General features: G+C 45.3%; 1 protein-coding gene across 7 annotated transcripts in view; it reads left to right on the forward strand.

The window, feature by feature from the left end:
- Positions 1 to 23139, forward strand: part of ush2a (Usher syndrome 2A (autosomal recessive, mild)) — a 1396947-nt gene that overhangs the window by 1245286 nt on the left and 128522 nt on the right. For all 7 annotated transcript variants that reach the window (XM_085981146.1, XM_085981156.1, XM_085981149.1 and 4 more), the window contains 2 exons: positions 617 to 844; positions 11577 to 13099. In XM_085981146.1, coding sequence (XP_085837272.1) covers positions 617 to 844; positions 11577 to 13099 — 1751 coding nt within the window. The remainder of the gene's footprint in view (positions 1 to 616; positions 845 to 11576; positions 13100 to 23139) is intronic.

Consider the following 23139-nt stretch of genomic DNA (forward strand, 5'->3'; position numbering starts at 1 on the left):
TTGGCTGAGATCAGCTAACATTGCACAAAGATCAAACCTGCGATCTTCCTGGTCTCTATGGCTCAGCTGCTCGCTGCCTAAATCCACTGTGCCATCGAGAGAATGGCAAGTTGTTGCTAATAAGTAGTATACGTTTCTCTATGTATGAAAAATCCCAGTAGTTTGAAAATTTGTTTTCTGTGAAATGCAAACTACAGAGCCAGTTTTACAAATACAGGTTCCTAGCTAGACACAGTCATGAGGACCCTCCCAGGCAGTTACAGGTTAAATCAGGTTGTTTCATTTTCTTATTTCTACATTATTAAATAGTATCATCTTGTAACTAAAGGGTGATCCTTGCAGCTTGAAAAATTAAGCAGGCATCACATAACAAGCTGAAATTCTCTACATTCCGAATGGTGAATGTCACAAAACCAGATTATATAGGTGCATATAGCCATAAAATCATAGCATTCTCAGAATAAATGGCAAAATTATAATCTTGTTGCATGATTTTCATTTTCATGCAAAAATACTCAGAGTTACAATAATACTCAAAAATACAATTAGTTTTGCTAAGCTTGTGTTTGCTGATTTGAAATTGCCACTGATAAAAGTGAATGCATTTTTATTGCAGGGTACAAGTAGCCAGGCTCACGTGTTTGGATTAAAGCCTTTTACCATCTATAATTTTCACGTGCTTGCGATAAATAATGCTGGGCAAGTAGCAAGCCCATGGACTTCTGCACGCACCCTGGAAGCATCACCCAGTGGACTCAGTAATTTCACTGTTGAGAATAGAGAAAATGGCCGTGCACTGTTACTGAAGTGGTCAGAACCCACTAACCCAAATGGAATAATCAAGGTAAGATCATTTAAGACTTGAGCTATGCTGATTCCCCTTAAGATCTAGATGCACACAAGCTTTGGTGAGACATGGGGATAATGGTTAAAACAGTGTCAATATCAATCTTATTATAACTTGAAGTGACACGATGGAGATGAATGTTAGTAAAAATATATAGTTAAATTAGGATGGCAGGCATGGTGTTGGGGGACATAGATTAGCAATTAAAACAGATATATTAATGATCATGAAGTTAAATGAAGTGAAAATATCTCAGGGAAAAATACCATAGTGTTATGGTAGAGATAAGAACATATATTAATAATTCATTTAACTCAAATACACAATGCATATTATATAGCAAGATCTATAGAGGCCTACTGGCAAATCTCTGCACATTTGTGTTAAGTCTGTGTGTTATAATGAGAATTACTACACAGACCACAAGAGTAACTTTTAACAGGTCTTTACTAGTCGAAGGTCAGGGCGGAACTGCCCAATAAATCATTACACAGCACTTATATACCGGTGTGGTCACCGCCGGTATTACAGTATACAGCAGCCAAGATAAAGTAGTGCAACTCTTAAAATAGTTCTCTTAAAGGTGGAACGGTTACTAAAATAGTTCTCTTAAAGGTGGAACGGTTACATACACTACAATCCTCCCTTTTTAGCTTAACAGTATATATATTCCCCATTAAACATAACATCATAACATATATACACAACTTCATGTAAAAACAGTTCACAGATTCAGTCTCTGCGGAGGCGCTTCCTGACTCGGTCCGGATAACGCCTCGGTGGTGTAGTAGTTCTCGGTGGTGTAGCAGGTTCTCGTTGCTGGGGTGACTCATCTAATAGTCCTTCACTGGGCTTAACAGCTTGAACTTCCGTAACTTCAGAACCAGCATTGCTGACTTCTAAAGGCTCGAGTACCTTGGGAAGTTTTTCTACTTCCAGACTGATTTGGCTCAGTTCGGAGGGACCACGTGCGTGACCTAGTAGGGGTGATAATGGTTCAGATGAGTCATCATCTTCTGCTTCTTCTCTATTGTCTTCTATTTCCTCCATCACTTCAGCTTTTGCCTCTGCCACCAATCCCCTGAGTGGCTTATTACTGCTGACACTGCTCACAAAAGGGTGCTCTTTCTTCTTAGCTTTCAACTGATCGATGAATTTGACATATTCCCTTTCTTGCTCAGCTTTGATTCGTTTGGCCTCATCGCGCAGACGGTTTGTGTGTTCCTGTTCCATTTTCTCAATCAGCTGCTTCTGCTGTCTTTCCAGAATCTCCCACTCTGTGTCAAAGAACTTTTTCGTTGCATTCATCTCTTGTTCAAAACGGCGAATCATTTGTTCTAATTGCTGTTGTAGTTTGAAATTGAGTCGAGTTCGAGCCCGATGTTCCTCAGAAATGTGCATGTCTGTAGACTGGACAGACTCAGAATTCTCTGTCAACCTATGTTGTTGTTGTTCAGTGGAATTCTGTTCTGATACTTTGTTCTCTCCTGAAGCATTTATGCACTCCTTCGTTTTTCCATCATTAGTCTGCAAGTCCATTGTCTTTTGCACATGGGCTGGTCTTACCATCATCAGTTCCAGAGTCTGAGCTGATTGTCTTCGCCGAGTTCTCACTCTCTGCTTTGTCACTGTCACTGCTGTATATGCCCTCATCCAATATTCTGGACAATCGTGCAGGTTTGACATTTTTTTTCTTTCCGGAATCTACCGTTATTGCATGTAGGGGGTGCCAGTCCATATTTATTTTCCTGATCCACTCCCGTCCCAGAAGTGGTGGACCTCCCTCAGGTAGTACATATATGTCCATTCCTTGGTGTGCTTTGCCCTTGTGTACCACCTTGACTTTTATCTTTACGATGGGGTATACTCTTTGCCCCGTGTATGTCTGCAATACTATCTCCGTATCCCGTAGGGGAATATGTGTGAATAACTTTTTGTAATCTTGCTTATTCATGACCGTCAACGCCGATCCGGTGTCCAATTCCATCTTCACGTGGACTCCTGCTATCTGCAGTGTGGCCCAGATAGTTTGTCGGTCAGCTTCCTTACTCACATTGTGAATTCTCAGACTACCCAGTTCCTTGCTGTTGGAGTCTGAATCCGAATTCTGTTCATCCGAACTCTTCTCAGCCACCTTATGTACCTTTCTGCACTTTTCCTGCGGTGACTTTTTGTTGCTGGTCTTCTTTCCTGACCGGCATACTTTAGCTATGTGACCAAGCTTGCCACATTTTCTACATTCCTGGTTTTTAAACCAGCATTGGTTCTGATCGTGTGTTGTCTTCCCACAATGATAACATTTCGTTGTACCCGAAGCCATTTGATCTACGCTGAGTACCGCTGTCTTCAGCTGCATTTCCGCAGTGCCTCTCGCTGCAGCTTTGTGCGATGCTGCAATCGAGACAGCCTTATCAAGTGTAAGATCATTCTCTTCAAGCAGCCGCTTTTGTGTTCCTTCTTTCGACAATCCACACACGAATTTGTCTCTCAGTGCCTCTGTCAGTCTTTCCCCAAACTGACAGTATTTCGCTAGCTTACGCAGTTCAATTAAGTACTCCGCGTTGCTTTCCTCTTCCCGTTGCGTTCTCGCATAAAATTTAAATCGTTCCGCTTACATCAGCAGTGTGGGGTTCAAATGATTCTTCAGGACAGCAACAATATTAGCGAAAGTCTGATCCGCCGGTTTAGCTGGTGATAGAAGATGCTTCAATAGCCCGTATGTCTTCGCACCCATTGAGTTTAGTAAGGTTAGTGCTTTATCTTCATTTGATATTTTATTTGCCTTATAATATATCTCTATGCGTTCTACATACGTGGCCCAATCTTCAACATCGGGATCGAAATCGTTGATGTTACCACGCTTAGGCATCCTCGCAATCTTCTTGAGAGACAAAAAGAAATTTTTCTTTTTTTTTTAAAAATGGCGGTTTCCCGCACTCGTCTTCTTCCCCCGCCTACGAAAATGGTGGCTTCCCGCGCTTGTCTTCTTCCCCCGCCTACGAAAATGGCGGCTTCCCGCGTTTGCCTTTCTCCCCCGCTGGCTGTAATGGCGATTGCCGTATTGCTGCGTTCGCCCTCCCCAGCGGTTCTCAAATCATGCCTCCCAGCCCCTCTTGCAGTCTGGTCCTTTCCCCCCCCGGCTGCGGCTGAGTTCTCCGCGGTTTTTAAAAAAAAATTTTCTCCCGTGCTTACGCTGTCCCGGTCACTGCGCCTCGCGGCCTCGGTAGCTGCCCGGCCTTTTTCACCGGTCGCGGTCAAGCTCTCTCTTGACGCTGTTGCGTCTCCCAGCCCACTATTTTCTCCCGCGCCTTACGCTGTCCCGGTCGCTGCGCCTCGCGGTCTCGGTAGCTGCCCGGCCTTTTTCACCGGTCGCGGTCGAGCTCTCTCTCGACGCTGTTGCGTCTCCCAGCCCGCTTGTAGCCCGGTCTCTCACACCGGCTGCGTTTGCATTCACCGCGGCTTCCGTGCCTTACGCTGCCCCAGTCTCAGCGCCTCTGGCCCCGACTTCTGTCCGGCTCTTTTCCCCAGCCGTGGTCGAGTTCTCCGCCCTTATATCCTCCGTTTTTTTTATTTTCTCCCCTACTCACAGTCAACGTGGCCGACTTGCTGCTCGTCGCTGATCGGCTTACCCACCACCGTGATAGAAGGGATGATCACTGCCTGTTGCTGATGGAAGGCTTCGTGTCAGAATTCTTCCTTTGCTCTGCAGACCCGAGTCTTTTCTCAGCAGAATGATGAGGGCAGATGCCTCTTCTCGACGCCCGTTAAACTGCCTTGGATGTATCTCTGTCGCAGGGTAAGATCGTACTCGTCGCCACTGTTAAGTCTGTGTGTTATAATGAGAATTACTACACAGACCACAAGAGTAACTTTTAACAGGTCTTTACTAGTCGAAGGTCAGGGCGGAACTGCCCAATAAATCATTACACAGCACTTATATACCGGTGTGGTCACCGCCGGTATTACAGTATACAGCAGCCAAGATAAAGTAGTGCAACTCTTAAAATAGTTCTCTTAAAGGTGGAACGGTTACATACACTACAATTTGCATGGGAAAAAATTAGAGAAAAAATTAACTCATGGAACATTTGAGAATATCAGTGATTCAATGCATGCTGAACTGTAATGTGCATTAAACAAAAATGCAAAATATTGAAAATATACAGCACTCAGCATTTGTAAAGAGAAACAATGGGTTAGCATTTCAGAATTGATTTTCCTCTTGCATTCGGGTATAAATAATCGCCTCGGCAGAATACATAGAGAAGAATCAGACAGGGAAGATTTCATGCCTGAAATGAAGCATGGCCGATTTTCCATCCATTAAATTAAATGGACAGAAAATTGGGCAGGCTGCGTTTCGGGCATGAGATCCTCCCGACCCAAATTTCCTCTATTTGCTTTGCCCAGGAGATTATTTACACTCAAGTGGAAAAGTGGAAAAACTACCCCTTCACATATACCCCCTTTGTCAGATCTGGACCATCAGATAGCTTAGGACATCCTTTCTTGCAGTCTTATCAAAAATGCTCTTTTCATTCTATCGACTGAAATTTTTGTAGTGAGTTAAAATCACATGTGTACTTTTATTGCAGAATTTTATTTTGTTTGGCACTGGACTAGGAAATACAAACAATGGTATTAACAGCGAATTACAGGGCCAAAATTCCGGTGACCGGGAAGGGCAGAGAGCAAATGAATAGCCTGCTGGAGAACCAGAAGTTGGGGTTAAATCCAGTTGTTCCAGGTTTCCTTCCCATTTAAAATACACTCCAAAATCTGGTATGGAGGTATGGGAGGGGCACAAAAGTCTATCACCCACACTCCTCTCCACATATTGGAAATGTGTCTAGGGGATTTACACACCTACCCCAGGAATTCCTCCACTTACACCCTCATTAACTGGCAGCTGGTGAGAGTTCTGTTCAGAACCTAGTAAAGACCCAGGACTGAACTAAGAAGAGGTCATCAATCTCCTCTGGAATTGACTACCTTTCCAAAAATGCCGTATGCTCCAGGAAAATACAGATGTTTAATGTGGTGCCTCTTAGGCCCTCCTGGGCTTCAGGCCTACCCTCAGAGCGACATGGCGCTGCTCCGTTTCTCCTCCCGGTGGAGCAGGACAGACACCTCTTAATTTTCCTTACAAGCACAGGCCACCTACCCCAAGTATTTAAATAACCATATCCCTGCAAATTGGAACAAGAGCCACAGCCATCTCCATGGGCGATTGGGAGTTCCACTCTGCTGCACTTCTCCTGGCGGACTGGGACCCCCGAAATTTTGAGGCCTACTTATCTACCAGCTGTACAGCTTTATGAAGGGCCCTGGATGAAATTCTGAAATGCATTTAATGAAAATAGCTGCGATGTTTTAAAACGTTTGACATTAATGCCATTATTCTCTGCCGGGGTTCTCCCGATTGTTCACCATAACTCTGGCAGAAGATCCACAGAAGCCGCAGAGAAACCGTGTAAACGGTGTTCACACCATTTCTCCAGGGTTTCCACAAATCTACCGCTGAAGTTACAGCAGACGTTCATTAGAACCCCTGCAGAAATTCAACCCCTGAATGTCCAATTAATACAGTGGAACCTTCTTATAATTAACTCCGATGTATTGACATTCAATTTATATTGAAAAACACAATGCCCAAATCATTTAGCATGTAACTCAATGGAACAGTACAAATTGCTCTATAGTGAAACTCTTCCATTGTCCAGCCCATAAGGAGCAAAGGAAAATAGATTTCATAGATCTATGGGCAATTGTTCCCCAGACATTAAGCACTTTATCTCTGCTCACTGATTGAATCTCTTAATTATACTTTTTAAGCACATTTGTTCTAACTCTGCTATAGAAAACAATCACTCAGATTCAGAATGGCAATCTGTTTTTAGGCATGCAAGCTGAGAAATTGCTGTTGGCAATATTAGTAGATGATTGTTAACTGTTTTCATATGACATTCCTCTGTCCACCAGTTTAACAGAGGCTTTAACCATTTAGTTTAAGTGGGCTAATGCCTCCGTATCATTGAAGGAGCAGAAATTTGTATGCACACGTTATAAATTCAGGCACTAACATCACCAACAGTAACTTCTAGGCTGCAGTCAGTGGTAAGGCAAAATCATTGTCTGCTGACGGAGCTCTGAGTTCAACTTCAGTGACAGTCCAAGAAATAGTTTTTGGATCAGAAGCTTATTGTGAACATTCACAGTAGATCAGTTGACACATTGATGAGTTTCAGAATCCCAATTTGCAACATTCTGTGGGGGAATTTTAATTCCTCACCCACCCCCCCCCCCCACCAGGCAGGAGGGGGTGGAGGGGGGTTAAATTTTTTAAAATGGGAAACCCAACTCCAACCCGCCTTGAACATAGAAACATAGAAGATAGGAGCAGGAGTAGGCCATTCGGCCCCTCGAGCCCACGCCGCCATTTAATGAGATCATGGCTGATCATCCAAATTCAGTACCCTGTCCCTGCTTTCTCCCCATATCCCTTGATCCCGTTAGCCTCAAGAAATATATCCAACTCCTTCTTGAATATATTTAATGAATTGGCCTCAACTGCCTTCTGTGGTAGAGAATTCCACAGGTTCACCACTCTCTGGGTGAAGAAATTCCTCCTCATCTCAGTCCTAAATGGCTTACCCCGTATCCTTAGACTGTGACCCCTGGTTCTGGACTCCCCGGCCATCGGGAACAGCCTTCCTGCATCTAGTCTGTCTAGTCCTGTTAGAATTTTATAAGTTTCAATGAGATCCCCTCTCATTCTTCTAAACTCTAGCAAATATAAGCCTAATCGACCCAATCTCTCCTCATACGTCATTCCTACCATCCCAGGTATCAGTCTGGTGAATCTTCGCTGCACTCTCTCCATGGCAAGAACATCCTTCCTCAGATAAGGCGACCAAAACTGCACACAATACTCAAGGTGTGGTCTCACCAAGGCCCTGTACAACTGCAGCAAGACATCCTTGCTCCTATACTCGAATCCTCTCGCTATGAAGGCCAACATACCATTTGCCTTCTGAACCACCTGCTGCACCTGCATGCTTATCTTCAGCGACTGGTGCACAAGGACACCCAGGTCTCGTTGCACTTCCCCTTTTCGCAATCTATTGCCATTCAGATAATAATCTGTCTTCCTGTTTTTGCCACCGAAGTGAATAACCTCGCATTTATCCACATTACACTGCATTTGCCATGCATCTGCCCAATCACCCAAACTGTCCAAATCATACTGGAGTTTCTCGGCATCCTCCTCACAGCACACACGCCCACCCAGCTTTGTGTCATCTGCAAACTTGGAGATATTACATCTAGTTCCCTCGTCTAGATCATTTATATATATTGTGACTAGCTGGGGTCCTAGCACCGATCCCTGCGGTACCCCACTAGTCACTGCCTGCCACTCGGATAAAGACACGTTTATTCCAACTCTTTGCTTCCTGTCTGCCAACCAGTTCTCTATCCAAGACAGTACCTTACCCACAATCCCATGTGCTTTAACTTTGTACGCTAATCTCTTATGCGGGACCTTATCAAAAGCCTTCTGAAAGTCCAAATACACCACATCCACTGGTTCTCCCTTATCTATTCTACCAGTTACATCCTCAAAAAATTCCAGTAGAATAGTCAAGCATGATTTACCTTTTGTAAATCCATGTTAACTTTGTCCAATCCTGGCACTGTTTTCCAAGTGCTCTGCTATTACATCTTTTATAATGGACTCTAGCATTTTCCCCACTACCGATGTCAGGCTTACCGGTTCCCCGTTTTCTCTCTATCACCCTTTTTAAATAGTGGGGTTACATTAGCTATCCTCCAATCCATGGGAACTCTTCCAGAGTTCTTACTTGCGGTTTAACTGTGGTGGATTGGGGAGGTGGGCGAGTAACCTGCTCTCAAGAAGAGTGTCGGTAATTAGAATATGTTAATGAATCTGCATGCCTCAGATTTTAGCAGCCATGTGGATTTAACGGCCGTGGGCCCGGTTTCCCAGTTCTCAGGCCACCTGCCAGCTAAACAGAGGCGAAAACTGTCAGATCCAGCAGGAATGTGTCTTTTCAACACTGCTTGTAGGCCAGCAGGATCAGGAGTGATTCCCCCAGCCTCTCAAGCTATCCTACCGCGATCTGTCTCCCACCCCGCGATCTCTCCCACCTGTGATCCGAGGCTGATCCCCTGCGATCTGCAGAATCCTCGCTATCCAATGCCTGCCTCCACCACGATTGGCCAACACCCTCCTCCACCGGTGATCCAATGCCTGCCTCCCTTACTTGATTGGCTGACTCCCCTTCCCCCTCGCGATCCGATGCCTGACCCCCCCCCCGCCCCACCCCACCACACCTCTCACAATCTCTCCCTCCCTCCTCTCAAGTCCCTGGCTGCAGCCTCCTACAGCAGGCCTTCCTGCCCAGCAGTGACCAGCCTTTCAATCTGGCCAACTGCTGGGTGAGAAATGCAGAATAAAAATCCAAATGAGGTCCTGCCGTTAATTTTGGCAGGCCCTCCACCTTTCCGATATTTCCGGGTTTCCCAACCACTGACAGTCACCCCCACTCCCTCCCCTTAAATATTGGTGCCTTAAAGTTTAATTAAAGTATCAGTCAGTAATGAAGCTCCAGATATAAGGAACAGCCGCACGCTCTTAGCAGTGAGTGGCTTTGCAGGATGCGCATCATGAGAAATCGCTGGCAGATTTTCCAGCCTTTGCACCGGTATTGTCCCATGATGTGTTGCATGTGAGCACCGCTCTCGGCTGGGAACACCAGAACACCAAATTGGCCCAATAGTGTCAAATATGATATCATTCTGACAGAGCTTTGTTCGTGATAACTGCAACTAAATACGCCTGAGTATATTCAAGACAGAGATCGATAGATTTTTGGATACTAAGGGAATCAAGGGATATGAGGATAGTGTAGGAAGGTGGAGTTGAGGTAGAAGATCAGCCATGTTCTTACTGAATGTCAGAGCAGGCTCGAAAGGCTGAATGGCCTACTCCTGCTCCTTTTTCTTATGTTCTTAAATTAGATATATTGTAAAGCAGTTCATGTGAACAGAAAAACATTTTTATTTTTGTAATATTATAGTTTAGAAACAATGGGCCAGATTTTCAGTGTGCCGTGAGGCGGGCTTTCAGGCGTGCGGGGGGAAAAAATCCTGAATTCGGGGGTCCCGACACCATCCCGCCCAAAACCCGCCTCCACATAAGTTTCAAGGGAGGCGGGTACCCGCCCTGCACTGGGACCCGCCGACCCGAGGCGGGAAGGGATTAGTGCCAATTAACTGCCTGTTAACAGGTAGTTAACAGGCAGTTTTTAGCATAATCCCTATTTTGAGGGGTGTCGTATGGGATTCCCGACGGCTCCAAACCACGCCAGGTTAGAGCAGGCGGACCGTCGGGTTGAAGGACTTGGAGGGGTCGCGATGTCGGTGTTCAGGTGAGTGATGGGTGCATGAGTGCAAAGGTAAGTGTGTTTGGTGTGTCTAAAGTGTGTAAAGAAGTTTAAATTACCTGTACTTACCTTAACAGCCTTTCTTTCTCAAGGCGTCTGGCGTCCATCACTCAGCCGGAACTGAAAGCTGAACGGCTGCGATCTGTCAAAAGTGACAGCCTTCAGCTTTCAGTACCGGTGACAGTTCTAACTGAGTCTGCGTAGAAGGACTCAGGTTAGAAATCAGACTGTCAGTGTTTGACAGCTTCAAACAGCTGTGAAACACTGATATTTCATTTGTCAAAAACTCTTGACAGATGAAATTTCAGTCTGTGACATCACCTGTTGCCGGGTGGCCCTTAATTGGCCTGCTGAGCCCGCTGGGCGGGCTCAACAAGATCAATCAAGGGAAAATCGCGTCGATTGGCCGGACGTCGATGGAGGCGGGACTAAAACCCAAAAGTTGTAGTCCCGCCTCCTTCCCAACAGCTGAATGAAAATCCAGCCCCACATTTTAGGCCATATGATACAAAAAGAAAAAATGTCAGAAAAATCTCAACATGTCAGGCAGCATCAGTGGCGAGAACAGATGAGTTCACGTTTTATCAAAACTGTTTTGATAACCCAAAACGTTAACTCATCTGTTCACTGCACAGATGCTGCTTGACCGTCATGCTGCGTGCCTCCAGCAATTTCTGATTTTGTTTCAGATTTCCAGCATCTGCAGTTTTTTGCTTTTTATTTTAAGCCATATGTTTTCCCGGTTATCAGCAATTCAACTAAAATATAATGATTTCTTTAAATCACCAATACATACTTTGGGAAGGAGAAGGGAGTGAATTTGGTCTGCAGAAGTACTGATAAAGAAATGGCGGCCCATCAATAGGTAAGGAAATCGGGCAAGGTGTAAAACGGGCCGGCAATTTGCTATCGCCCAGTTTACGCTACTGCCAATTTTCACCCCCTTCTCCTTCCCAAGGGGTCAATAGTGTAAAATATGTTTTAGAGGACTAGTACTGGGATCTTATTTAGACCCAGTGTTAGGATCCCATTCCCAAATGTCAGTCAAACTCAATTCTTGTTGCTGGTTAATGGCAAGTTATTAGTTTGAGAACTTGGTGTTTCCCCTTCCTAGTTAAAGGGTGGCTATTTTGGTGGTAATTAACAGTGGGGATTTCATGGAAAGCAGTGAAATCTGGATTTTAAAAGATTTATTTTTGCTCTACATGGAAAAAAAATTCCAAGCTTGTGACTAATATTGCCACAATTATTTTGTTTTGCAGACTTATAAGATTTATGGTGATGACAATTTGGAGTACAGTGGTTTGTCCCGTCAGTTCTTATTCAGACGTCTGGAGCCTTACACAGTCTACACACTAGTGCTTGAAGCTTGCACAAAGGCAGGCTGCACACATTTTCCACCACAAGAAGTGAGGACAGACGAAGCACCGCCAGCTTCCCAGCCTGCACCTGCTATTCAGTCAATGAACGCAACACAGATTGAACTGAGGTGGATTAAGCCACTTAGTGCAAATGGAAAAATAATTCAGTATGATGTGATTCGTAAAAGCAATAGACAAACTGCAAGCTACCTTGAGAAAAGAGAACTATTGATGGATGAGGAGGCAGTATTCAGAGAATATGAGACTGGCAAAGACGAATATGTATTCATTGATGGCAATTTAAAACCATGGACAAGATATGAGTATAAAGTACGTAGCTGGAATTCTGTTGGACATGCAGACAGCCCATGGGTGGTTGTGAAAACCAACCAGGATGCACCGATGGGCCTTCTTGCTCCTGAAGTTCAGCATGTACCAGATAACGCACATAAGCTAGTAATTTCCTGGTCTACTCCAGAAAAAATCAACGGTGTTCTCCAGTCCTACAGACTACAAAGGAATAAACTTAATTTTCCTTTCAGTTTTGATGCTTTAACATTTAAATATACAGATGAAGGCCTACTCGCATACACAGTTTACAGCTATGCAGTGATTGCTTGTACAATGGGCGGCTGCTCCACCAGTAAAGCTACTGAAATACGAACACTTGAAACAGCTCCAGCTTTTGTGAGCCCACCAACACTTCAGACTATTAGTGCAACACAGATCAATGCTTCTTGGATAGCATCAGTGATACAAACTGGAAAGATTTCTGAATATAGATTACTTGTTAATAGTGAACAGACCTACTCCGGACAGGGACTAACTACTGTAGTTTCTGGTCGAAAACCATACACAGAATACCATTTCATCTTAATTGTCTGCACTAATGGTGGCTGTACTTCCAGCTCATCTGTAAATAGTTGGACAATGGAAGCGCCACCATCCAACATGGTAATACCCAAGTTACAGGTCACAGGATCAGAATCTATTGAAGTTACATGGAAAGAACCAAATAATCCCAATGGACAGATCAGAAACTATGAACTAAGGCGTGATGGTGTGCTCATTTATGCAGGCCTAGAAACTCGCTATCATGACTTCACTCTGACACCAGGTATGGAGTACAGCTACACTGTTGCTGCCAATAATAGCCAAGGGAGCACCATCAGTCCTCCTTCCAAAGCCAGGACTAATCCTTCAGCTCCTTCTGGAATGGCACCTCCAGAATTACGTGCATGGACCTCTAGTGACATCATAGCAAATTGGCAACCACCTGCTCAGACCAATGGCGTGATTGTAAACTACACAATATTCTGCCGTGATCTTACCACAACTGATGTTAGAGCTTTCACGTTTTCTCCACCTGACACGTCCTTTATGAGTCGATCTTTCAGTTTAACAGGACTAAAAAGATATTCTAGGTATGTGGTAAGCATCTGTTAGAGGTGATTTAATCTGGTGTGTAATATTTGTTATCAAGGTAATCGGTATCAGAAACCTGCTAATTTAGTTAATCCATGCTTGTAAGTAAACAATTGGAGGCACTATTATACCATGGCAATGAGGGAAAGACAATACAGAAAATACATTAAACTATACAAATGAAAAGAGTTGAAAGTACGCAACTCTAGATAAGTTTAAAAACTCTAATAATTTTGAAAATATTCTCAACTAATTACAAACATTCAAGGCACCACAATCTATAAAACAAAAGTGTTAAAAGCAGATTTTTTGAATACTTCAGTTAAAAATAATAGTTTTCTGATTTTGCTTCTTTCCAGAACAGAGGTTCAGGCAAGAGGTACTCATACAAAATGCAGCCAACCAGGCATGTACTGATGCACAATCCACCGCACCAAACATTTGTTATGAGTCTATGTTCTATCCACCGTTGGCCATATAATTTAGAAATATGAACCTGGGAAATCCAGTTTTTGTGCAAAATTGGGATAAATAGTGCATTGCATTGTTGCAATGTTGACTGCTATCAAATGCCATTTATTCCAGATATGCAAGGTTTGCATATTTTGACTTAATTACGAGCTCCTAACTGCACAATGTGCAGCCTTGTGGAGCACTCACAACAATTCCACAACTGCTGCTGATTTAAAGAGCTGCAGCTGCTATATAAACATTGGCATTCTCATCTACAACAGAAAAGAAGGGGTTTGGGCTGGAAAATTTCTAGGCAGTGGAGGATTCTGGCCCTTGCACCACCAAATTTACAGCTGTGAAGCTATAACTCAAGCTCCAGATGGTGAGAAGGGCTGTTCCCTTTGGAACTGAAAGGTGCTCTCCATAGAAGAGACTAGTGCAATAAGTCTGGCAGTTATCATGGTGAATGCTGCCACAACATCCAAAGGATTCCAAATGCAGAAAAAGATGGCAGAGCTGACGAAACTGCCGAGGTAAGGCTCCTGAACTGCTTTCTATACCAAGTAGCTGCCCCAAGCATGCATGCCACAAAGTGTTTCCAGGTAACCTGTTACTCTTTTATTCTGCCCTACCCAACCATTCAGACAAACGTACAGCCTTTTGAAAACTTACCATACATGCTCATACTGCAAAATGGCATAAATATGATGGTGGGCACAGAGGCCTAAAGTCTACAACTTGCCCAAGGCACCCAGTGCACTCCAATGCAGGTAGCGATTGCAAAGGGGGATAGGGGCTTGTGCACTAGTGTCGTACTAGGCTCCATCCAAATTATGTGGCTGCTCCTTAATGCAGCAGAAGTGCCTGAGCAGTACTGTAGCTGCAAACTTGACTTTTTGAAGGGAAGGTGCTGAAACAAAATAAAAAGCAATTCAGGTATTGCTGCTGTCCATACCCAAATCCGTCGCACCCACCCCCCACCCCGCCCCCCACCCACCAAATCCTATGTTACAAAAGCGACTACACTTTAAAAATACTTCATTGGCTGTAAAACACTTTGGGATGTTCTGAGGTTGTGAAAGGCGCTACATAAACGCAAGTCTTCTTTTCTATTCGTCCCTACCCCATGCCGTCACTGTTTCCATTCCAAAAGCCTTTTCCCCCCATGCTAGACAACTGCCCAGTGCACAACAGGCAGTCAGCAGCCCCTCATTAGCAACATTGTGATCTTGGCGCGCCAAGTGTATTAAAAGTGACATGTCCAGAGCATCAGATAATTAGGGGAATGAACTGATGTCATGTCTTCTGGCAAGATCAGTTCATTTGTTTGGAGCTGCCAGTAACGCTGCTTACAGGGTGAATAACTAGCACCTACAGTCTATTCTAAAGGGGTTTCATACTGAAAATTCTCCTAACACAACCGAGCTGCATAATGAATGTTAATTTACTAAGACATAGGATGAACTGTACTAAAACTTTTAACATCTCAATACTACTACTATAGTGGCATGACAAGGTGGCATATAATAAAACAGCATTTCTGAACTGGAGGAAGGGTCAGGAATTTCAAGGCCTTGGCTCCTTTTGAGGAGGCCATGCTCAACATCATCATACAAAAGCAAAATACTGCGGATGCTGGAAATCTGAAATAAAAACAGAAAATGCTGGAAATACTCAGCAGGTCAGGCAGCATCTGTGGAGAGAGCAACAGAGTTAACGGGGGCGATTTTGTGAATGGAGGTGCATTGGAGACAGGACTGCTGCTTGTTGGGTTTCAGTCCCGCCTCCATCAATTTGTGGTCAACCCACGCTATTTTCCCTTGATTGACCTTGTTAAGTCTGCCCAGCGGGCTTAGCAGGCCAATTAAGGGAAAGCCGGTTGCAGAGCATGTCAACGTCTGACGTGTCACCCGTCAAAATTTTTTGACAGATGAATTGTCATCATTTGACAGCTCTGTGAAGCTGTCAAACAGTGACAAACTGTGCAGTTTGATGAGGTCTTGCATACAAGACCTCATCAACCTTCTTTCTTTTACAGAATTGAGATGTTTGTTGCATCTGAGAATGCAACGGACATCTCTCATCTGCAACATAGAGGTGCAAGACTCTCCGCATAGAAACCGACTGAAGCCTGCAGGAAGAAACAAAGTTAAGTACGCTTTTAAAAACACTTAGGACTTACCTCAGATACTCACCTCTACACTCTTGCACCCATCACTTACCTTCACACCACACTTTTGCATCCCCCCCCCGCAGACCCAATACTCGCTGAGCTGAGCTGGCAGGTTTTGGAGCCTTCGGGAAGCCCGCACTTGTGAGGGCAAAATGGGGATAATCCTATTTTCTGCCTGTTAACTACCTGTTAACAGCCAGTTAATAGGTTTTAATCCCTTCCCACCTCCAAGGAGACGGGACCCAGCATGGGACGGCAACCCGCCTCCTGGGAAGATGGCATGGAGGCGGATTGGGGGCGGGTTTGCCACTTGCCCCCAAATTCTGCCATTTTCCCAGCAGTCCCGCCTCCATACTCGCCTCCCCAGGGCTGGCAAAATCATCCCCAACATTTCAGGTCGATGACCCTTCGTCAGAACATCATCATCATCATATGTGTCCAGACTGCAAGAGAGAGTGAAAACAGAGGATTCCCTCAAGCTCAGTATGCACATTTCCTGTGTTCTTCTTGTTGCCAAATTGACAGTCTCTGATGAAAATAGTTTATACCTGCTTCTTACTGACGGCAACTTATTATCGCTAAAATCTGTATGAAGGAAGTAGTGTTTAGAAACATAATAGGAAATGACCAGATCTGTTTAATTAAATTTGACAGCCCATATTTTTGGTAAATATTTGCCTTCACATCTAAGTTAGAATTTAGGATACATTGAAGTGGCTAGTAACAGTCCGCTCACTGTTGAAAGCACGCGACGCAGCATTTAAATCTGGCGACGCGGCGGCTTACAGTGCAGCTACGACCAACCTAAAAAAGGGTTTCAGGACTGCCAAAAGGAAACAGACACTGTGGATAGAGGATCACTTCCGCAACAACTCGGACCCCCGGCGCATGTGGCAAGGCATCCAGTCCATCACGGACTACAAGGGCAAAAACACCAGTCCCCCGGTTAGCGATGCCTCCCTTCCGGAGGAGCTTAACAACTTCTACGCTTGCTTCAACAGGGACAACAGGGAGCCGGCTACCAAAGCCTTGCCACCCCCGGAAGACCAGGTGTTCACTCTGTCGACCTCCGACGTAAGGGGTGTTCTACGCGGAGTGAACACACGAAAGGCTGCTGGACCGGATAGCATCCCTGGACGGGTACTCAAGGAATGTGCTGATCAGCTGGCTGATGTCTTCACCGCCATCTTCAATCTGTCATTGGCCCAGGCAGTAGTCCCTACATGCTTCAAGACCGCTACCATTATTCCTGTGCCAAAACAAACGGCTGTGACGTGCCTGAACGACTATCGACCTGTCGCACTCACACCCATCATAATGAAGTGTTTCGAGAGACTGGTCTTAGCCCACATCAAAGCCAGTGTTCCTGCCTCCCTTGACCAACACCAGTTTGCCTATCGGGCAAACAGATCAACGGAGGATGCAATCACAACTGCTCTACACTCGGCACTGAATCACCTAGATGGTAAGGAGACCTACATCAGAATGCTGTTCATAGACTACAGCTCAGCATTCAACACTATCGTCCCCAACAAGCTGGCCACCAAACTCCAAACTCTTGGCCTGAACACTTCCCTCTGCAACTGGACCCTGGACTTCCTAACAAACAGACCCCAGTCTGTCAAATTAGGTAACCACACTTCCCCCCCCCCCCTGACCCTGAACACGGGGGCCCCACAAGGATGTGTGCTGAGCCCCCTCCTCTATTCCCTCTTCACTCACGACTGTGTGGCTGTTAATGGTTCCAACACCATCATCAAGTTTGCGGATGACACCATGGTAGTAGGCCAGATCACCAACAACGATGAGTCAGCCTACAGGGAGGAGGTCCAGCATCTCGTGAAGTGGTGCACCGATAACAACCTGGCCCTTAACACCAAGAAAACAAAAGAAATCATTGTGGACTTCAGGAAGTCTAAAGGCGGAAGTCACACCCCCATCCACATCAATGGGGCTGTGGTGGAAAGGGTGGACAGCTTTAAGTTCCTCAGAGTCCACATCACGGAAGACCTCTCCTGGTCCCTCAACACCTCCTCTCTGGTGAAGAAGGCCCAGCAGCGCCTATATTTCCTAAGGAGGCTGAAGGGATGTAATCTGTCACCCCTGATCCTCTCTAACTTTTACCGCTGCACAATAGAGAGCATCCTGACAAACTGTATCACAGTATGGTATGGCAGCTGTAGCTACTATGACCGGAAAGCCCTGCAGCGGGTAGTCAAAACTGCCCAACGCATTACCGGCACCTGGCTACCGACCATAGAGCACATATACCAGAAACGCTGTCTACGGAGGTGACGGTCCATCATCAAAGACCCTACCCAACTCAGCCACAGTCTGTTTGCCCTCCTGCCATCTGGGAGACGCTACAGATGCATTCACACCCGTACGACCAGATTTAGGAACAGCTTCTTTCCCAGGGCTGTCATCCTACTGAACTCCACAAATAAACTCAAGCCTGCACATCTGCCAATGCACTTTATTATGGTTATATTTATGTTAATATACTACAAGCCAAATGTATGTTGAATGTTTAAATGTCTTAATCCAAATGTACACTCTCGGGAGCCGCAAGCCTACATTTCGTTGTACTGCACTTGTGCACTAACAATGACAATAAAAGTTGATTTGATTGATTTGATTTGATTTGATAATAAGGACATCTTCATTTTCAGTACGTAACTGAAAGGGTTTGTTATTTTAAAATGTGGGCTAGTTTTCTTTTGTTCGAGAAAAATGTGAGAAATGCTCATTTTTAATTGAAATTCATAACCCACTAATGAAATTGTGGGAACACATGGTTTAGAAATGTGTAGTTCCTCAAAAAGCAGCCAATCACAACACATCTGCAGTATGCTCCTTTAACACTTCTGAAGCAGCTAATGAGCCACTTACCCAATATCAATGTCAAAAAGATGTTAATGTTCCTGTAGAATGGGAAATATTTGTGTAAAGTAACTCAATACCAAGTTCAAAAAGTCCAATGCCAACCCAGCCTCTGGACACAATAAAAACTGTTGAAATTTTTGATGGACGATGAGATCCCTAACTGTAAAATGGAGCTAACAATTGTGGCAGTACAGGTACAGTATCAGCAACTCAAGACTTGATGGGAGGTTCAGAAGAAGTTGTACTAAAAGTGAGCACAAATGTCACTGTAAAGTAACAAAACAGGAAAACTATGAACATGAATGAAATTAGTAATTTTTAAAGAGTTAAATACTGGCACAAACAAATGTTAGCTGGAATGTAACCAGCAGTGTAGTAGAACTGAAAATAACAGGTTATACAAATTGCAAGAATTTATTGCAGGAAGGAAATTCCATTGGTCAAATCACCCTGCCTCTATCCCCATTGCTCTTATGATGTGCTAGTTTGTCACTAAACATATCAGGGCATAGCATGGAACAGATGGTAGACCATATAACCAGAAACAACTCATTCCATATGATGGGCTGTTAGTTATTTGACAGGGAAAATCTGGAATATATTGAGAGTGTGTAGATTGAAAAGGTGCTCAAAACTTCTGGTAGTGCTAGATTAAAGATATAAGAACATAACATAAGAAATAGGAGCAGGAGTAGGCCATTTGGCCCTTCAAGCCTGCTCTGCCATTATTTTATACTGTGAATGTAATCTATACATATTGATAATTTATATATATAATGACAACACAATACTTGAGTGGGTAAGTGTGCTTATGTACATATAATATTTTAACTGTTCTCATCACAAAACAAGAAGAGCCCAGTGATCTACAAGGCACCACTCACCGAAGCACCAACTGTCACCACCTCCACTTGAACATATATACACACACTGCAATTTTGAGAAGGAATCAAAGTATGAGACACTGAGTAATGGCAGAAGTTGATGAGAGCCAGGTAGTAAAGGTGGAATAACAACAGAACATGCTGGAAAAACTCAGCAAGCCAGGCAGCATCCATGGAGAGAGAAACAGAGTTAACGTTTCAGGTCTATGACCCTTCGTCAGAACTGGAAAAAAGCAGGAAATGGACACCTCCTACCTCCGACACCTCCTCCTACCTCCACCTGGACCATGACCCCACTACCGAACATCAAACCACCATTTCCAAGACTGTCACTGACCTCATCTCCTCTGGAGATCTTCCCCCCAAGGCCACCAACCTCATAGTTCCCCAACCCTGCACAGCCCGCTTCTACCTCCTTCCCAAGATCCACAAACAGGACTGCCCTGGTAGACCCATTGTAGTGTATGTAACCATTCTACCTTTAAGAGAACTATTGTATGTAACCGTCCACCTTTAAGAGAACTATTTTAGGTGTTGCACTACTTTATCTTGGCTGCTGTATACTGTAATACCGGGAGTGACCACACCGGTATATAAGTGCTGTGTAAGGATTTATTGGGCAGATTCGCCCTGACATTCGAATAGTAAAGTCCTGTTAAAGTTACTCTTGTAGTCTGTGTATTAATTCACCATATAACCCACAGACTTTACAGTGGCGACGGGTTCGATCTTACCCTGCAGCAGTGACACACCCGAAGCAGTTAACGAGCGTCGAGAAGAGGCACCCGCCCTCGTCGTTCTGCTGAGAGAAGACTCGAGTCTACAGAGCAAGGAAGAAGGAAGGATTCAGACACGAAGCCTTCCATCAGCAACAGGCTGTTATTGTCCCTTCTGCCACGGCGGTGAGTGAGCCGATCAGCCAAGAGAAGCAAGTCGGCCACGTTGACTGTGAGTAGGGGGAAAATAAAAAGAAACGGAGGATAAGGGCGGTGAACTCGACCACGGTCGGGGGAAAGGAGCCGGACAGAAGTCGGGCCCAGAGGCGCTGAGACTGGGGCAGCGTAGGGCACGGAAGCCGCGGTACAAGCGGGAACGCAGCCGGTGTGAGAGACCGGGCTACAAGCGGGAACGCAGCCGGTGTGAGAGACCGGGCTACAAGCGGGCTGGGAGACGCAACAGCGTCATGAGACAGCTAGACCGCGACCGGCGAAAAAGGCCGGGCAGCTACCGAGGCCACGAGGCGCTGCGACCGGGATCGTAAGGCGCGGGAAGATATAAAAATAAATAAAACCGCGGAGAACTCAGCCGCAGCCGGGGGAGGAAAGGACCGGACTGCGAGAGGGCTGGGAGGCGCGATTGGAAGCCGCTGAGGGAGAGACAGAGCCGAGTGAAGGGGGAACGGGACCGAGCGAGGGAGACCGAGCGAGATTCCGCCCAGCGGCTGGAACTGTTCGCCGCAAATGGGTTGTCCCCAGCGCCGGTTGCCGGCCGAGAAAAGGGAACAAGGAACGCACTGAAGCCGGCGCGCAGGCTGCGAACTCCGAAAGCCAGCGGTCGTCGCCCGAAGGAAAGCTTAGCCCTCCCGCCAGGGGAAGAAATGCGGGAAGCCGCCAGTAGGCGGGGGAGAAGACAGAAGCGGGAAACCGCCATTTTGAAAGTGGGCGGGGAAGAAGACAAGCGCGGGAAACCGCCATTTTTGGAGAAAAAAAAAGTAACGAACAAATTCGTTGTGGTTTCTCAAAAAAGATAGTGACGATGCCTAAGCATGGTAACATCAACAACTTCGATTCCGAGGTGGAAGATTGGGCCACGTACGTAGAACACATCGAGATATATTGTGAGGCCAATAAAATAGCAGATGATGATACAGCTCTCACCTTATTAAACGCAATGGGGGCGAAGACATACGGGCTATTGAAGCATCTTCTATCACCAGCTAAACCGGCGGATCAGACTTTCGCTGATATTGTTGCTGTCCTGAAGGATCATTTGAACCCCACACCGCTGATGTTGGCGGAACGATTCAAATTTTATGCGAGAACGCAACGGAAAGAGGAAAGCAACGCGGAATACTTGGTCGAACTGCGTAGACTAGCGAAATACTGCCAGTTTGGGGAAAATCTGACAGAGGCATTGAGAGACAAGTTCGTGTGCGGGTTGTCGAAGGAAGGAACACAAAAGCGACTGCTCGAAGAGAACGATCTTACACTTGACAAGGCTGTCCTTATTGCAGCATCACACGAAGCAGCCGCAAGAGGCACTGCGGAAATGCAGCTGAAGGCAGCGGTACTCAGCGTGGATCAAATGACTTCGGGTACAACAAAATGTTATCGTTGTGGGAAGACAACACACGACCAGAACCAATGCTGGTTTAAAAACCAGGAATGTAGAAAATGTGGCAAGCTTGGTCACATAGCTAAAGTATGCCGGTCAGGAAAGGAGACCAACAACAGGAAAAAGTCACCGCAGGAAAAGTACAGCAAGGTACACAAGGTGGCTGAGAAGAGTTCAGATGAACAGAATTCGGATTCAGACCCGAACGGCCAGGAACTGGGTAGTCTGAGAATTTACAATGTGAGTAAGGAAGCTGACCTACAAACTATCTGGGTCACACTAAAAGTAGCCGGAGTCCAAGTGAAAATGGAATTGGACACAGGATCAGCCCTATCAGTCATAAATCGAAGGGATTACAACCTGCTATTCTCACATATACCCTTGAGAGATACCAAGATCGTATTGCAGACATACACGGGGCATAAAGTATACCCCATGGGAAAGATACAAGTCAAGGTGAGAGACAGGGGCAAAGAACACCAAGGAATGGACTTATATGTACTACCTGAGGGAGGTCCACCACTTCTGGGACGGGAATGGATCAGGGAAATAAACACGGAATGGCACTACCTAAAAGCAATAACGAGTGAGAACTCGGTGAAGACAATCAGCTCAGACTCTGAAACGGATGACGACAAGACCAGCCCAGGTGCGAAAGACAAGTCTAAAATGGACTTGCTGACTAAGGTTGGAAAAACGAAGGAGTGCATAAATACTAATGCTTCAAAGGAGAACAAAGTTTCAGAACAGAATTCCACTGAACAACAACAACATAGTTTGGCAGAGAATTCTGAGTCTGTCCAGTTTACAGACATGCACAAGTCTGAGGAACACCGGGCTCGAACTCAAACTCCATTTCAAATTACAACAGCAATTAGAACAATTGAGTTGCCGTCTCGAGCAAGAGATAAAAGCAATGAAAACGTTCTTTGACACAGAGTGGGAGAATCTGGAAAGACAACAGAAACAGCTGAGGGAGAAAAGGGAGCAGGAGCACACAAACCGTCTGCGCAAGGAGGCCAAACGAATCAAAGCTGATTCGGTTTCTGAAGGTGCGTGCTCTAATCTGGTGGAGCAAGATGTTCAGCAACTGAAGGCGCTTGTTAGCAGATTGCAGGCAGAAAAGGCTGAGTTGGCCGCCATGAATTCCGAGCTCCTACTGAAGTTGGGTGCAGCATCACCGGACGATTCATTTGTGGAAATTCGAATGGTGGAGGCTGCGGATGATGGCGAAGTAGAAACAGCAAAGGAGCCCCAGGGCAAGGTTATAAACAGCCCTGCAGCTACTGGGAAACAGATGAGGTCAGAA

This window comes from Somniosus microcephalus, chromosome 3 (genome assembly GCF_052327205.1).
Source record: "Somniosus microcephalus isolate GS21.2 chromosome 3, FLI_Smic_1.0, whole genome shotgun sequence".
NCBI classification, from domain to species: domain Eukaryota; kingdom Metazoa; phylum Chordata; class Chondrichthyes; order Squaliformes; family Somniosidae; genus Somniosus; species Somniosus microcephalus.